This window comes from Trichomycterus rosablanca, chromosome 5, assembly GCF_030014385.1.
Source record: "Trichomycterus rosablanca isolate fTriRos1 chromosome 5, fTriRos1.hap1, whole genome shotgun sequence".
In the NCBI taxonomy this organism is placed as follows: Eukaryota; Metazoa; Chordata; class Actinopteri; order Siluriformes; family Trichomycteridae; genus Trichomycterus; species Trichomycterus rosablanca.
In genome coordinates this window covers 51163030-51182124 of record NC_085992.1, presented here as the reverse complement: position 1 = coordinate 51182124, position 19095 = coordinate 51163030, and the positions used below count along the sequence as shown (strand labels likewise).

The 19095-nt window shown below is 43.3% G+C and overlaps 1 protein-coding gene across 4 annotated transcripts in view; it reads right to left on the bottom strand.

Annotated features, from left to right (window-relative positions):
* LOC134315239 (regulator of G-protein signaling 12-like) overlaps positions 1-16746 on the bottom strand; it is a 51659-nt gene extending 34913 nt beyond the window's left edge. For 3 of the 4 annotated variants that reach the window (XM_062996314.1, XM_062996316.1, XM_062996317.1), the window contains exons 1-2: positions 11354-11632; positions 2327-2348 (exon numbers count right to left, since the gene is read on the bottom strand). In XM_062996314.1, the coding sequence (XP_062852384.1) occupies positions 2327-2348; positions 11354-11434 (103 nt within the window). In that variant the 5' untranslated portion in view covers positions 11435-11632. Of the gene's footprint in view, positions 1-2326; positions 2349-11353; positions 11633-16545 lie in introns of those variants that run through there. The other variant, XM_062996315.1, reaches the window with a different exon arrangement.
* Positions 16747-19095: the final 2349 nt, after the last annotated feature.

The window sequence follows — 19095 nt, the reverse complement described above, 5'->3', positions numbered from 1 at the left end:
ACACACACACACACACACCAACACACTAACACACACCAACACACACACACTCTTCAACAAACACACACACACAAACACACACACACTCTTCAACACACACACACACACAACACACACAAACACACACCAACACACACACACTCTTCAACACACACACACACACACCAACAAACACACACTCCAACACACACACACTCCAATAGACACACACACACACACACACTAGCACTCACACCAACATACACACACCAATAAACACACACACCGATAAACACACTAACACACACTAACACACACACCAATAAACATACACACACACTAACACACACACACACGCCAATAAACACACACACACACAAACCAACATACACACACTAACACACACACACACACAAACACACTAACACACACACAAACCCACTCCAACACACACACACACACACAAACCAACATACACACACACAAACCCACTCCAACACACACACACACTCCAATAGACACACACACACACAAACCCACTCCAACACACACACACACACACACTCCAATAGACACACACACACACAAACCAACATACACACACACAAACCCACTCCAACACACACACACACTCCAATAGACACACACACACACTAACACACACTAACACACACACCAATAAACACAACCACACACACTAACACACACTAACACACACAAACACACACACCAATAAACACACACACACACACACTAACACACGCACCAATAAACACACACACACACACACACACACTAACACACAGACAAACCCACTCCGAGACACACACACACCGATAAACACACTAACACACAAACCCACTCCAACACACACACCGATAAACACACACTAACACACACACCAATAAATACACACACACACACTAACACACATAAACCCACTCCAACACACACACACCGATAAACACACACTAACACACACTAACACACACACCAATAAATACACACACACACACTAACACACAAACCCACTCCAACACACACACACACACCGATAAACACACACTAACACACACTAACACACACACCAATAAATTCACACACACGCTAACACACACAAACCCACTCCAACACACACACACACACCGATAAACACACACTAACACACACTAACACACACACCAATAAATACACACACACACACTAACACACAAACCCACTCCAACACACACACACCGATAAACACACACTAACACACACACCAATAAATACACACACACACACTAACACACAAACCCACTCCAACACACACACACACACCGATAAACACACACTAACACACACTCACACACACCAATAAATACACACACACACACACAAACCCACTCCAACACACACACACCGATAAACACACACTAACACACACTAACACACACACCAATAAATACACACACACACACTAACACACAAACCCACTCCAACACACACACACACACCGATAAACACACACTAACACACACACCAATAAATACACACACACACACTAACACACACAAACCCACTCCAACACACACACACACCGATAAACACACACTAACACACAAATCCACTCCAACACACACACACCGACAAACACACACTAACACACACACACACTCCAACACACACACACACACACCAATAAACACACACTAACACACACACCCACTCCAACACACACACACACACACCAATAAACACACACTAACACACACACAAACACACTCCAATAGACACACACAACAAGAAACACACACTAACACACACACACACCAATAAACACACAAACCCACTTCAGCACACACACACTAACACACACACACACCAACAAACAGAACCATTCATTCATTGTCTGTGTAACCACCACTTTATCCTGGGAATCGAACCCAGAACCTTCTCGCTGTGAAGCGACAGTGCTACCCACCGAGCCACCGGAAACAGGACCACGTATTTAAAAACCAAGATGCTTAAAACGGGGAGAAACACAAGGGCAGGGGAAGCTTAGTGGACTAATAATCAGAAGGCTGCCAGTTCAAGCCCCACCACTGCCAGGTTGCCACTGTTGGGCCCCTGAGCAAGGCCCTTAACTGTCTAAGCAATTGAGCCAGTGGCCCCCTGGCAGTAATGGGGCTAGAACCAGCAACCTTTCGATTTCTAGTCCGGTAACTTAACCACTAGGCTACAACTGCCTATAACGGTATACGGTATAAGTCGCTTTGGATGAACTAAAATCAAAAGCTCTGGATGAACAGAAGCCAAATAAATAAAATAATAAATCACATTTAAAATAGAAGGGATTTGAACTCACCTCCATCTGAGACGGCAGCCGACTGTAAAAGAAGACAGAGAGACATGTGTGAGTGACTGTCCTCTCCTCCACACACACACATATCACCGATACACTCCTCACACACACTGCTCACACACTGCTCACACACTCCTCACACACTGCTCACACACTGCTCACACACACTGCTCACACACACTGCTCACACACACTGCTCACACACTGCTCACACCCGCTCTTCCAGTCCGACCGCTCAAACCCTCCACCAGTCCTCCCACCCAATAACAATGAAACATGCTATCAGTGTTCCTGACTCCGCCCACACCACCCAGTCTGACCCCGCCCACTCCTGCCCTGCCCACATCTGCCCGGACATGCCACTCGGTCGAGCGTGCACAGGGAGGCAAAACACATTACTGAGCTGCGGCGGTGAGTCAGGGAGAAGCGGCGGCGTGGGTTCAGGTTCTAATAACAACCACCGAGGTGTAAACTAATCAGAACTAAAGAAACTGTTCAGTACTGAGGTGAGTGATGGTACAGATCCAGAACTGATATCATAGTTTAATAAAGTCATAACAACACAAGCAAACATTTTCAAATAAATATAATGACTAAATAAAATAAAAACAACAGTAAAAACATGCATACAAGCAATTATAAGAACGATAAAATAATAATAAAGATAAGATAGACTTTTATTATCCCACAGGATTGCAACGTTACAGCAGCTTTAAGAAAACAGAGATATAAAATGTTTATACATATATTAAACAATAGAAAAGTAAAGATTTATAACAATTTAAAAAGTTCAACAAATCTTGTACATTGTAAGAGGTATTTTACATTAGTGTGGTACAACAATCACAGTATTAATAACATCAAATAATAAAAAATAACAATTAAAATGACAATAATTAATTAACGATAATCATCCAATAATTCAATAAGAATAACAACAGCAGTAATAATAATAATAATAATAAATGGACACAGTGGTCTAATCCACTAGGCCAGCACTGCAGAGATTCAGGTTCAAATCTTAGTGGGAGTGAAACCGGACCTTCCACAACCCTGACCAGGATAACGCAAATGATTAAATGAAAATAAAATATTATTAATATTATTATTTCTATTGTTATTATTATTATTGTATTTTAATTATTACTATTATTATTATCATTATTATTTATTATTTATATTATTATTATCATACTTATTATTATTATTAATTATTATTTCTATCATTGTTATTATTAATATTGCTGCTACTACTATTATTATCAAGTATTATTAGTATTATTATTATTAAGTATTACTATTATTATTAATATTGCTGCTACTATTATTATTATTAAGTATTATTATTATTATTAACACTGCTGCTACTATTATTATTATTATTATTAATTATATTGCTGCTACTATTATTATTATTATTATTATTATTATTATTATTAATTATATTGCTGCTAATATTATTATTATTAATATCATATCACCATCATTATTATTTAAATTTATATTATTAAATTATTATTAATCTGGTTGACTCTCTTACACATTAAGTGTAAAAGTTTGAAGTTTGTCAGATGAACAGAAAATCTAAATGTAATGTAATTCAGCATTTCAGATCAATATATCATCCGCCCCGACCCTACCCCATCCGCCCCGACCCTACCCCACATTCGTCCCAGTGTGAGTAAAATGAGTTACATGAGCGGGGCTCACTTCTCCTCAGTGAAGGTGTAACATCCATTACTAACAGGTGTATAAAGGAAATCATGCTTTGATTAGGACAGTTTGGGATGAGGTCTGTTCCTCCTCTAGTGTGAGGGCACTCAGAGCTCAATATAAGATCCATAAAGTGTGAATGAACCACGAGCCACGACCTCAACCCTACTGACCACACTGTAGAGGTCATCAAGTGTTCGACTGGACACAGAACGTACAAATGAAAGGAAAACGTAACAAAAAACACTCGCGTCAGCATAAACCGCTCGGCCGTGTCGGTCATGTGATCAGTCAGAACAATGCTGTATTGATTTAGAGCGATCCGTCACCTTAAAGGGAGAAGAGGGCACAATGACCCCCCACACACACCTCTCACACACACTCACACACACACACACACACACACACACACACACACACACACACACACACACACACACACCACAGCATTAATTCAGATGTTCCGCCTTTATTTACACCTCGTCTGTAGATCCCTGCAGGACAGAAAACCACCATGAGTCACTTCCTGTAGATGTGATGATGCAGGAACTGAGTCTTACACTGACACAAATAACCTCACTACATATAGTAACTGTACACACACACACACACACACACACACACGAACATACCTACTTACCTACACACACACACACCAACACAAACGTGTGGGGTGGAGATAAAAAACACAGATAACCTCACTACATATAGCACCTGTACCAGCATACACACACACACACACACACACACACATACATATACACACACACACACACACACACACACACACACATATCCGGACACCTTATGTACACACAGTAAACGTGAATTAATTTTGTGCCATTTTTCGTCTTTAATTCACTGATGATGATGATGGTGACTTTCCTGTGCCCATATAAGTATTGCCACGGAGAGTCACTATTGATCTCCGTTATCCCCCGTCTCTGTGCAGCACCAATGATCAGCCAATCGTGTGTCTGTGTAGGCGCCCAGCCGGCTGATAGCAGAGTATTAAGTAGTAGCTCAGTGCTACAAATACTGAACTAGTAACCCGAAGGTCGCTGGTTCAAGTCCGACTGTTGGGATCCTGTGCGAGGACCTTAACCCTCAACTGATCAAATTGCAGTCGGTCACAGTTGTAAGGCGCTTTAGAGCAAAAAGCCTCTGCGAAAATGCCATAAGCATGAATGTAAAGCCAAATCTAAACACGTGGAAGAGTCGTACCTTTATCAAGGTCGGAAATAAGGGAATTTGTCTGGATCTTTTAGACATAATCCAAGAACTAAAGAGGTTCTGTGCTCAGTAAATTGAGTTTTAAAACCGCCAATGAAGAAAAATAAAACAGGTTTAAGGTGCTAAGCACTCAGATTTAAAAATAAATAAATAAATAAATAAATAAATAAATAAATAAATAAACTTGAAGGAGAGTTTTGTTGTACGATGAAAAACAAAGATGTGGACACGACTCTAAATGCCAGACAGGTAAACCACTTCCTGTTAACAACATCGGCATGGAACCCTGAACCACATTCTTCTGAACATCTGGAATGAATTGGGATGTCGAATGCAAACCAGACGTCAGCATCTCACACCACAAATAAAGAATAAAGACCAGTATTCCACACACACGCTACAATATCACAGAATCTGTGTGAAAACCTCATGATCTCTCTACACAGACGCATTTCCCATCATCCTACACTCCCGAGAAGAGGGCGTGTCTAAATTCTTAGCTCCCTTAAAACGTTCCTACTGAGGCGCCTTAATTCTGAGTGATGATCTGACTGGATAACGAGGGAGCGTCCGACAGTCCAAGTAGCGTAGCGACAGTAATATAAAACAATCAGACGATCAGAAACACCGCCAGCAGAAACAGCTCAGCATCATAAACACAGATTCCTTTTATACAGGCGATAACGAGCGGATAATTAATAATTGATAATCGACACTAATCAGGAATTGAGATTAATTTAAATAAAAGTTAATTAAGAGAACAATTTCTACAGCTCAAAAATAAAAGGACAGACTACATTTCTAGAATGTTAAGAAACCCTGGTTTTGAAAAGGGGGACGTAAGTCTCAATTATTATTATTATTTCAATAATTTCCTTCGGGATAAAGTATCTATCTATCTATTATTATTAATTTTATCATTATTATTATTATTATTATTATTTATTATTATTATTATTATTATTATTAATTTTATTATTATTATTATTATTGTTATTATTTATTATTATTATTATCATTATTATTATTATCATTATTATTATTATTAAAATTATTATATATTTTATTATTATTATTGTTAATATTACTAGCATTATTATTATTATTATTATATATTTTATCATTATTAGCATTATTATTATTATCATTATTATTAATTGTATTATTATTATCATTATTATTATTCTTATAATTATTTTCATTAATTTTATTACTATTATTACTATTATTGTTATTATTATTATTATATATTTTATTATTGTTGTTGTTATTATTATTAGCATTATTATTATTAGCATATATTTTATCATTATTAGCATTATTATTATTATTAGCATATTATTATTATTATATATTTTATTATTGTTATTATTATCATTCTTATTATTATTAGCATTATTATTATTAGCATTCTTACTATTACTATTAGCATTAATTTTATCATTATTATTAGCATTCTTATTATTATTATCATTATTAATTATTATTATTATTATTTCTTATTAATTTTATTATTACTATTATTACTATTATTATTTATATTAATATAGTCTGTAGTCTGCTGTGGCGTTGGACTGATACCATTAATTGTCAATATTTATTGGTATAACTTCAAAACAATTTGGAAAAATAATGTTAATAATAATAAAAAATTACCCAGAAAGCATCAGTGCTGGAGTAACACACACTAATTATTACACAGCAGGAACAAGTTTGGTTAGTGTGTGGCTGCATGATGCTACTTAACACCGGTGCTGCCATTTATGGAGCTAAAATTCTCCAACAGGACACACACACACACACACACACACACACACACACACACACACACACACACATTGTTATGCTGTTTGCAGGATTATGTAACTACATAATTACGGCTGTTTAATAAGAAACTGATCCACGCTGACTGCTGCACATGTACCTGGATATTTTACAGTAAACAAAAATGTGTGTTTAGTACAAAATGTGACTTTAAGTCAGTGGTCCTCAACCACCGGACCACAGACCGGAACCGGTCCAAGGGTCATTTATTACCAAGCTGCACAGAAAGAATTGTTTTATTTTAGCGTTACTTCCCAATCACAAACGACTCACGAAATACACTGGAACACAGTAGATCCACGACCCATAGCCAACATACCTGCTGCATCGAGCACGGCCGTGCTGGAGGAGGATCAACTGCTGGAGACTGTAAATGACGGTGGCTGTAAAAGTGTTTCAGTCACTTTTAAACCTGCCAGCGTTTTGGATTAAAATCAAGGCAGAATATCCAGAGATCGCTACACAAGCAAGGAAAACACGGCTTCCATTTACAGCTTCCTATCTTTGTTCTGGTGGCCGTTACTGCAAAAAATCCTGCTTCACAACGTTACTGTGCAGACCGGACATAAGGAACACACTTCGGGTGTTATTGTCTCCTATCACCACTAGGTGGGAGCGTCTCGCTCAGGGTTCCCTCTGATTTTTCACCATTGGTGAGCAGTATTGTTATTCACTTTGTTTTAGTTTTTTTATGCTTGTCGTATTATTTTATTTTAAATCCTCCTGCCCTCGTCGGTCCGTGAAATTATATCTTATATGAAACCAATCCTCTTCTTCTTGTTTCTCAGCCTTTGTCCCGTTTTTCGGTTACGGCGTCGGCATTTCCGGCTTCTTGGCACAGGTTTTACGCCGGATGTTATCCGGGCTTGGGACCGGCACTACAGTGCACTGGTTTGTACATCTAGCGGCTGGTTTCTATAGGACAATTCAGTGTTTCCAATTAGCCTGGTGGCATGTTTTTTTGGACAGTGTGAGGAAACCGGAGCACCCGTAGGAAACCCACGCGGACACGGGGAGAACATGCAAACTCCGCACAGAAAGGACCCGGACCGCCCCGCCTGGGGATCGAACCCAGGACCTTCTTGCTGTGAGGCGACAGTGCTACCCACCGAGCCGCCCATATATGAAACCAATCTATGGAGCAAAAAAGATTGGGGAGCGCTGCACTACTGAGAAGAATGATTACAGTAAATTTTCCTCCCGATTTAGTCGTATCCAATTCCCCAATCATATTACACTTTCCCTCTACTGCTGGATATTTGCTGCTTTATTCTTTACATTGTGGAACCATGTTGTTATTCATATGTTAGCGTAGCAGCACAGCATATACTATATAAAATAACTCAGCTATTGATTTTCGGACAAGACTAGAAACGTCCGTCACACACTTCTCACATCAAGGTCTGAAGTCCTGATACACACACACACACACACACACACACGGTACTAACAGTCCGGCCGATCCGACTAACGGCTTTTCTTTTCTTTCACATGTAAAAAAACAAAAATAAGGGACAATGATCGGCTCGTCTGAGGGAGGGAGGGCTGTGGGGATTTCTCATAAGTGCTGCAGTTACTCCATCTGCTGGCTGATCGATGGTTCATTCGTGACTCTCTGTGCGTGATACGGATCTCCGTATGAACCCGCCTGGTGCAGTCGGTGCTGCATACGTGTCGGAGGGGGCGTGTGTTAGTTACGACCATCCTCGGTCAGGAGGACAGAAGAACGGTGTGTGTCCCAGCTTGTTTGGAAGCTGGGGTCAGCATGCAGTTTCAACCACTGTATGGCACCCCTGGAGCAGAGAGGGTTAAGGGCCTTGCTCGAGGGCCCAACGGTAGCCTGGATTCGAACTCTCAACTTTTCTACACACTACACTCCCAAAAAAAGTCCCACATTGTTCCAAACGTAAATCACCTACAAAATAAACGTCATTGTTTCGTTCACCATCAAATATTCAAGTAAATAAAACACGGACGGTTCATGATTTACTCCATCCTGCGTCTCTGGAGCGACGGGAGATTTTCCAAACCAAACACACGGCACCTCGAGGAGGAGGAAACATTCAGAGCCGGGATTCCACACCGGCCGACGGCGTGTTTACTTTTGAATTTGAAGCGCTAGCAGGATTAGACGATGAGAGCGGGGATGGGCGGGGTGACGGTAGAACGGTCGTTGGAGGAAGTGATGATGTTAAGATATTGTTAAGTGTCACAATATCATTAGTACTCGCAGTAGCTCATAATACCTGGATGCTTCCTTTTTATGGCTGCCTTAGTTTATTATTTATTATTATTTTTATGCATTTTTAGTGCGTTCAATTGCCCGATTGCGTCACTCTTCCTCTCCACCAATGCCGATCCTCGCTCTGATTGAGGAGAACGAAGCTAACCCACGCTCCCTCCGACACGTGGGCTGCAGCCGTATGCATCTCATCGCCTATACTTTGACGAGTGCAGTGCAGCTCAGCGTTGTGTACGGAGAGGCACACCCTGAGAGCACTCTTTTCTCATCTCTGTGCAGGTGCCATCAATCAGCCAGCAGGGGTCGTAATTGCACCAGTCATGAGAGAGAGAGACCCCATCCGGCTTAGTCCCGCCCATATCTGAACAACAGGCCAATCGTTGTTCATGTGGCCGCCCAGCCCAGCCAGCAGGCAGAGCTGAGATGGGATACAATGTATTTTAGATCCCAGCTCTGGTGTTCTAGTGTGTGTTTTTAAAAGTTTTATACTAAGTTTTATTCTGTTAGTTTAATCCTGATATATATTGTCTGTTAAATGAAGGTTCCGCTGTACTCACGACTGAGGTTCAGAGGACGAGCAAAGTAAATCTGCTGTTTCTACTCTGCACATCACAATAAAACTCTTGAATCGGTACCAACCAGGTTTCATTTAACAGTTAAAAGTTACGCTATTACAAAACAACAGGACGGTTCGGTTCATATACATTGCAGATACAATATTAGTGTAAAGGCGCTCAGGTGACGTGGCGGTAAAACGCGCTATCCCACGTCGATCGCGATCTACCAGTCGATCGCACAGTGCACGCTGGTAGATCGCACCTCACTCATACAGGTCAAGGTGACTGACCTACCAGAGATACGCCTCAGCCCACCTAAAGCATAGAAATATATCTAATATAGAAAGTTTTCATTCATCAGTAGCCAGTTTGCACCACTTTTGCATTTTGTCTTTTGTAACCTGCACTGTTTGTGAGGATGAGCGCCGCAGAGACGCTGTTTCATTCACAGGTGGAAGAAACTGACGGAAACATAAGAAAATGTGCCGCATATTTGACAGATCGACCTACTTGTGTGAATCAGCTTTTTCCCCACATAAAAATAATGAAGTGTAAATATGGCTCCACACTTACTGATGAACTCTTGGAAGCTGCTTGAGAATCAGTATCAGCAGCTCCTGTCCAGATACATAAACCTGACCGACACCCTTCAGTACAAATCATCAGAATGAGGTCAGTGTGATTTATCACTCGCTCGCCCTGTAAAGCTGAATATCAATATAGGAAACCTATAGAGGCCGACCTCAGAAAGTAGATCACGATGACACGTCGACTGGTCAAGTCGTAGCCTAACGGTTAAGGTACTGACCTAGTAATCAGAAGGTCGCTGGTTCAAACCCCACTGTTAGGCCCTTAAACAAGGCCCTTAACCCTCGATTGCTTAAACTGTATAATTGTAAGTCCTGTTGGATAAAAGCATCTGCTAAGTGCAAAAAATGTAAATATAAATAAGACTAAAATATATAAATATATATCACACACGCCAACGATGTTTTCCCAGAAATCTCAGCGGCGGAGTTATCTCCTGTGCTTCGTTTACCTCGTTTCTACCTCGGAACAGTCAGATGAATGAAAGGTTGCATCATTGGCGAAATTACACACATCACACACACACACACACACACACACACACTCACGTAAGCTACGTTTCGCAAGAACAGCCAGCGCTTCCAAGTCCAGGTGTGTCCGTCCGCCCGCCCGCCGCGCTTCCAACCGGAAATTATTCTATACAATCCACACGGGCTGTGTTCCAAACGCCGCGTTTACATATTAAATCTGTATTAAATAAATAGTAACGGGACGAACGGCGGCGTGTTTACTCAGTGTACTAGCATGTACAGTAGTATGCGATTTGAGACGCAGCCATCTAGTTATATTCAAGGATTTAATCCCTGGAATGAAAACAAACCACGATTTAAATATAATGAAACCAAATAAAAGAGGAAACTCTTATAAACTCACCACGTTCAGGGCGGAGAGTCGTTTAAACGAGAGTCTCTTCTTCAGACTCATAGCGCGCTGGCGGACCTGCGTGTCCCTCATCGCCGCTTCGGACGCGCTTCTGCTCGCATACCAGCCCGGCCGAGTCTGTTCTCCACGACAAGAGCCGACACGCTCGCTTTACACCCCTCACACACACACACATACACACTCGTAAGACTGCCTTCTTTTAATGATGATGTTCCATGCGCCACTGTCACTATGGCGATGAACGTCGAGCGGCAGCGGAAGACAAGCTGGGATCCGTCGGCGCGGAATTCTGCAGAACGGATCGTTTTCTTTCCTCCTTTTCTCTTTTTATGTCTAGATCGTGTTAGACCGGCGTGGACTGACGGACGACGTCGCGTCCGACTCCGTCGCTGGATCGGGTTCGACCCAAATAATCCGCCGCCGTTCCAGCACCTCGCCGAGTCTTTAAATAAACACCAGAGTCCAAAAGTTTAAGACCAGACAGAAACACAGAAGAGACGGGATTCGTTCGGGATGCGGGGTCCGGATGAAGACTTCATCGCCGTGGTGGAGAGAGACGTCTGTCTGGGCGTGACGCAGCTTTACTGGCTGTAAGGTTCGGCGAGTTAACGAGGACCAGAGTTCTGCAGCATCAGAACGGAGAGCCAGACGTTCAGGCGTGCACACAAAGACGGGTCTGATGCGAAACACATGGGCGCCGGATTAAACCTGCCGAGACGGGACGTTTCCTGGCACAGACGTGGAAAAAAAACGGAAAAACGGAAAATATTTGGCGCTCGTGTGCCAGTCTAAGCATTTTTTGAATCTCAGATCTGCTACTGGGCAGGTGTAGCCTAGCGGTTAAGGTACTGGACCAGTAATCAGAAGGTCACTGGTTCAAACCCCACCACTGTCAGGTTGCAACTGTTGGGCCCTTGAGCAAAGCCCTAAACACGCAATTGCTTAGATTGTAAGTCGCTTTGGATAAAAGCTTCTGCTAAATGCCGAAAATGTAAACGTACCGGGTCGGCTGGGCGCCCCCTAGCGGGCACGACCGGCGGCGCAGACAGCGCAGCAGACAAAATCGGCCACTAGTGTGCTGGGTGGGAAATAACGGGACTAAAAAGTGTAAGGACCCTGTACAGAAGTGGAGGAACGTTGAGATCAGCGCGTGACTCTCCACGTGCGAGACTGACCACACACGCCGATCCACCAAATATGAAGGGGTGAATAAGAAGGGGTGAATCAGAAGGGGTTAGTGGAGCATGCACACATCGGAGGGAGGGCGTGTCAGGAGAATGTACCCTCCTCGTACACCATCGGTGTCTCCAGCAGAGGAAGAGGAACCGGCTACGACTAAACTGGGAGAAAAGGGACAAAGTCGATGATCACCAGGATTTGCTCAGATGGCGAATGCCTGAGATTTAATGGACATGCGTCCATGTAGGTTCACACCCCACTCCTGGTAAAGTACCAGTTAAATACTGGACTGTTGATCATAAGGTCGTTAGTTCAAGCCCAGTTTAGCAAGACCTTTTGAATAAAAGCACCTTCAAACTGCTATAATCAAATCCTGAGTTTTTTTTCTACAGCAGGGACGTCCGTTTGTTTTATATTTATATTATAAATAAAATTAAACTTGTGCTGCTATTAAAACTGTTTGAACTCTGGGTGGCGCTCTCACATAAAAGATCTAAAACTCTCCCCGTCTTCTTTCCCTCGACTCGATACATTAACGTTCCCAGGTGTTTGGATAAACGCGGCGGCTTCAGAGGAGCGAAAACTAGACGCCGAACATAAAAGATTTAATGTAAAGAGGTATAATAATCCTCCTGGTGAGTGAAGTCACGACACTGTGGACGATCTTTCATCACTCAGAATTGTTTGTAATCAGGAGCTGTTATATTTTCATATCTTTTATTAATAAAGACTCTGTGGCCCCGTGGTTGTATTTTTTACTCCGTCTGACCCCCAACAAGAAAAGCTTGGACCCCCCTGATGTACCCAAAATAAGCAAAATCAAGAAACACTCAATTCTTTCTTAATACCGCCATCTGCTGGCAATTTACCTTCAGTACACCAACACACACCAGCGTTTAAACTGAGCCGACAATAACAAACTGACCTGTACTGTATAATTCATCAGGATATTATATACAGACAACAAAAAATGCAGATAGAAGCACTTTGTAGTTCTACAATTACTGACTGTAGTCCATCAGTTTCTCTGCATGCTTTGTTACCCCCTTACATGCTGTTCTTCAATGCTCAGGACCCCTACAGGACCCCCACAGAGCAGGTATTATTTAGGTGGTGGATGATCCTCAGCACTGCAGTGACACTGACATACATGGTGGTGGTGTGTTAGTGTGTGTTGTGCTGGTATGAGTGGATCAGACACCGTGTCCACTCACTGTCCACTCTATTAGATACTCCTACCTAGTCGGTCCACCTTGTAGATGTAAAGTCAGAGACGATCGCTCATCTATTGCTGCTGTTTGAGTCGCTCATCTTCTAGACCTTCATCAGTGGTCACAGGACGCTGCCCACGGGGCGCTGTCGGCTGGATATTTTTGGTTGGTGGACTATTCTCAGACCAGCAGTGACAGTCAGGTGTTTAAAAACTCCAGCAGCGCTGCTGTGTCTGATCCACTCAGTGTCACTGCAGTGCTGAGAATCATCCACCACCTAAATAATACCTGCTCTGTGGTGGTCCTGTGGGGGTCCTGACCATTGAAGAACAGGGTGAAAGGGGGTAACAAAGCATGTAGAGAAACAGATGAACTACAGTCAGTAATTGTAGAACTACAAAGTGCTTCTATATAAGTGGAGCTGATAAAATGGACAGTGAGGGTAGAAATAAGGAGGTGGTTTTAATGTTATGTCCTTTGGATACTACGGCTCCCTCAACAAGAGGCGGTAGGTGGATTGACTAGAAGGGTGTGATGCTTTGCGATGGCCGGGAGTGAAAATGAATAAACTAATGAATGGATGGATGAATGAGTGGATGGATGGATGAGTGGATGGATGGATGGATGAAGGTGCTGTAAGATGTGAAGACGCTTTCATGAAAAATTGAACAGTTCAGGATCTTGCAGCTCGGATAATGAAAGTGACATTTCGCCGGCGGTAATTATGTGTTTACATTGGGCGGCGGGTGGAACAGGTAAGAGCCGAGCCGGTGGGGTGACATTTATTATTCATCATCTGTTCAATCAGCACCGCTAAATGACTCCGTGTTATACAGTTCTGTTTACTGAGTCCGGCGGCGAGACGCTTCGGTGTGTTTGAGGGGAACGAGTCGGTGTTTAGTGTTCAAAAGTTCATAGACGGTGGCTTAATTCACCGACCCCTTCTTATTCTCCCGTGAGGTCGGTCTCGTGCATGGAGAGTCACACGCTGATCTCCAGGGTCCTAACACAGCCTCAAAGACCCCGCCCACTTTTTTAGTCCCATCTTTTCCCACCCAGCAGACTAGCGGACGATTTTGTCTGCTGCACTGTCTGCACTGCCAATCGTGCCCACTATGGGGCGCCAAGGCAACCGGTAAGCTCCATAATATGACTATTTAATGTGGTCATTTGATGATTCTTTTAAAAGAATGTTGTTGTTTTGTTCCTTTCGGCTCCTCCTGTGTTTAGGATTCGCCACGCCGGATCGTTCTTGGCACATTTGGCACGGTTTTTACGTCTGGCCACATCCTGCCCAGGGTTTCCTGGTGGAACCGGACCTGCCACCACCAGGGTAAATCAGTTAATGACAATTTAAAATATTTGGGTCATTTCTACAATTCGGTGCCTTTTGTGTCCCCAGTACTGATCATTGTTTTTATTAAGAGAAATTTAAACATCTTACTGAAATAATGAACACTTTCAAATACTAAACACGATCCCCCCAAAATTTAAGAAATAAATAATAAAAATATATAAATAAATTAATAAAAATAACACAAACACATTAAATCAAAACAAGGTCACTATTAGATTTTAGAAATCAATATAATCACTTTGATTTATCATCAAAGATCTTTAAAATGTAAACAACTCCACGTGAAGAAGCCCAAAAAAGTTTGTAAAATTTAATAAAAAGAAGAATCTGTGAGTTATTCATGATCTTAAATTCACTGTTTTGAAACACATGCATTCGGGAGCGCTTCGGAAACCTGTTGCCATTTAATTCGGCTCCCCGCTGCATAAAGAAAAACAACCTGAACCTCTGTTAGGTAAAGAGAAACTCGCCCAGTCTGCCCAGTTCTCTAAACCTGAGCTTTAAAGCAAATTAAAATCTCAGCTCTGCTATCGGACGGTCGGGCACCCACACAGACGACGACTGGCTAGTCCAAAAGAGGGAGAACCGTACTGCTTCGGAAACATGTTGCCATTTAAGACGGTCCCCCGCTGCATAAAGAAAAACAACTTGAACCTCAGTTATGTAAAGAGATAGTCGTAGATCAGTTCTCTGGGCCTGAGCTCTGATGCAAACTGAAATCTCAGCTCTGCTATCGGCCGGTCAGGCGTCCACACAGACGACGAACACACAGGCTAGTCTGAAAGAGGGAGGGCCGTAGTGCTTCAGAAACCTGTTGCCATTTAAGACGGCCCCCTGCTGCACCAAGGAAAACAACCTGCTATGCAAAGAAAAAGGTCGTACTGAGACGGGGGATAATGGACATCGGTGCGTGACTCTCCGTGCACGCTACGGATCTCCGTATTAACCCGACTGGTGAAAAGAAGCAGTCAGCAGAGAGGACGCGTGTTATTCGCGGCCCTCCTCGGTCAGTTCTTCATTCCATAAGCGTAAAAGCCTAAAATACTTTATATCAGAGTGAAACCTCGTACGCCGTACGGTATCGGAACGACCCCAGAGCTCAGGGTTCGAGTGCGTGACGTATTTAAAAGGATAGAGGAGCTGGGATGCCACAGCATTCCACGGCATGACCACACAGGCACTGGAAAGAGACGTGCGAAGAGAGCGTGACCGCGTATTGACGCGAGCGCGCTCGACATGCTAACGACATACACACACACACACACACACACACACACACAAGCTGAATCCTGTTCTCACACTGATCAGACTTTATATCGAATCACAGACGTTCCCGTAAAGAACAGACAGACAGTTTACTTAAGTGTGTGTGTGAGTGTGTGTGTGTGTGTGTGTGTGTGTGTGTGTGTGTGTGTGCGAGCTGAACGACTACTCACACGGTCAGGTTTGATGCTCAAAGTTTGCTCCATGGACAGCGGTCTCACCGGAACAGAACACTCAGAGCGTTCCACACGCCGGGAACACGTCCATCCACCGACGCTCCGTGGATCTCGGTCCGTGTGTGTGTGTGTGTGTGTGTGTGTGTGTGTGTGTGTGGCGACCGTGTGTGTCCAGGATGGGTCTCGGAGACCGTCGCTATCTCTGCATTCGCGATGCAATGCTCTCGCACCGTCTTCTCTCTCTCTCTGTTCTCTCTCTCTCCTTTTCACCCACCCTGTAATTCCTATTCCACCCACAGAGCCGAGCGCTCACACACCAGGATGCAGAGACACGCTCGCAGATCTGTGTGTGTGTGTGTGTGAGAGTGTGTGTGTGTGTGTGGGAGGGGGGTGAACAGCGAGCGCTGTTTGAGATGTCGGAGAAACTCAACAGGCTGCAAAAATTGTTTCGCTATTTACACCGTCGGCCGCTTAGTATGCCCAGACCGAAGCGTCTGCTCAAACAGAGAGTGTGTGTGTGTGTGTAAGGGTGTGTGTGTGTGAGAGAGAGAGAGTGTGTGTGTGTGTGTGTGTGAGAAAGAGAGAGAGAGAGAAGCCAAAAAGGGGACGCGGGGCCTCAATTCTATGCATTCATGTGTTTTGCAGGTTTTGTGTATAGTGTGTGTACATATAAATGTGTGTGTGTGTGTGTGTACATGTCAATGTGTGTGTGTGTGTGTGTGTGTGTGTGTACATGTCAATGTGTGTGTTTTGCTCATACAGCTAAAGTTAGGAGTTTACACGCATTTGTATGTCATGGCGAATAATTCAGGGTTCGAATCCCCAGCCGTGCTATCAGCCGGTCGGGCGTCTACACACATAGTGATTGGCTGTGTCAGAGAGAGGAAACCGAGGAAACCGGACCCACCGCGACCCTGACCAGGATAGAGCAGCAATAAAACAAGACCTGGGGTAATACCTAAGACCAAACGGTCACCTTATACAGAGTGTGTGTGTGTTTGTATGTTCATGTATGTGTGTGTGAATGTATGTTTGTGTGTGTATGTATACATGTGTGTGTTTATGTATGTACAGTGTATCACAAAAGTGAGTACACCCCTCACATTTCTGCAAATATTTCATTATATCTTTTCATGGGACAACATTATAGACATGAAACTTGGATATAACTTAGAGTAGTCAGTGTACAGCTTGTATAGCAGTGTAGATTTACTGTCTTCTGAAAATAACTCAACACACAGCCATTAATGTCTAAATAGCTGGCAACATAAGTGAGTACACCCCACAGTGAACATGTCCAAATTGTGCCCAAATGTGTCGTTGTCCCTCCCTGGTGTCATGTGTCAAGGTCCCAGGTGTAAATGGGGAGCAGGGCTGTTAAATTTGGTGTTTTGGGTACAATTCTCTCATACTGGCCACTGGATATTCAACATGGCACCTCATGGCAAAGAACTCTCTGAGGATGTGAGAAATAGAATTGTTGCTCTCCACAAAGATGGCCTGGGCTATAAGAAGATTGCTAACACCCTGAAACTGAGCTACAGCATGGTGGCCAAGGTCATACAGCGGTTTTCCAGGACAGGTTCCACTCGGAACAGGCTTCGCCAGGGTCGACCAAAGAAGTTGAGTCCACGTGTTCGGCGTCATATCCAGAGGTTGGCTTTAAAAAATAGACACATGAGTGCTGCCAGCATTGCTGCAGAGGTTGAAGACGTGGGAGGTCAGCCTGTCAGTGCTCAGACCATACGCCGCACACTGCATCAACTCGGTCTGCATGGTCGTCATCCCAGAAGGAAGCTGACGCACAAGAAAGCCCGCAAACAGTTTGCTGAAGACAAGCAGTCCAAGAACATGGATTACTGGAATGCCCTGTGGTCTGACGAGACCAAGATAAACTTGTTTGGCTCAGATGGTGTCCAGCATGTGTGGCGGCGCCCTGGTGAGAAGTACCAAGACAACTGTATCTTGCCTACAGTCAAGCATGGTGGTGGTAGCATCATGGTCTTGGGCTGCATGAGTGTTGCTGGCACTGGGGAGCTGCAGTTCATTGAGGGAAACATGAATTCCAACATGTACTGGGACATTCTGAAACAGAGCATGATCCCCTCCCTTCGAAAACTGGGCCTCATGGCAGTTTTCCAACAGGATAACGACCCCAAACACAACCTCCAAGATGACAACTGCCTTGCTGAGGAAGCTGAAGGTAAAGGTGATGGACTAAACCCAATTGAGCACCTGTGGCGCATCCTCAAGTGGAAGGTGGAGGAGTTCAAGGTGTCTAACATCCACCAGCTCCGTGATGTCATCACGGAGGAGTGGAAGAGGATTCCAGTAGCAACCTGTGCAGCTCTGGTGAATTCCATGCCCAGGAGGGTTAAGGCAGTGCTGGATAATAATGGTGGTCACACAAAATATTGACACTTTGGGCACAATTTGGACATGTTCACTGTGGGGTGTACTCACTTATGTTGCCAGCCATTTAGACATTAATGGCTGTGTGTTGAGTTATTTTCAGAAGACAGTAAATCTACACTGCTATACAAGTTG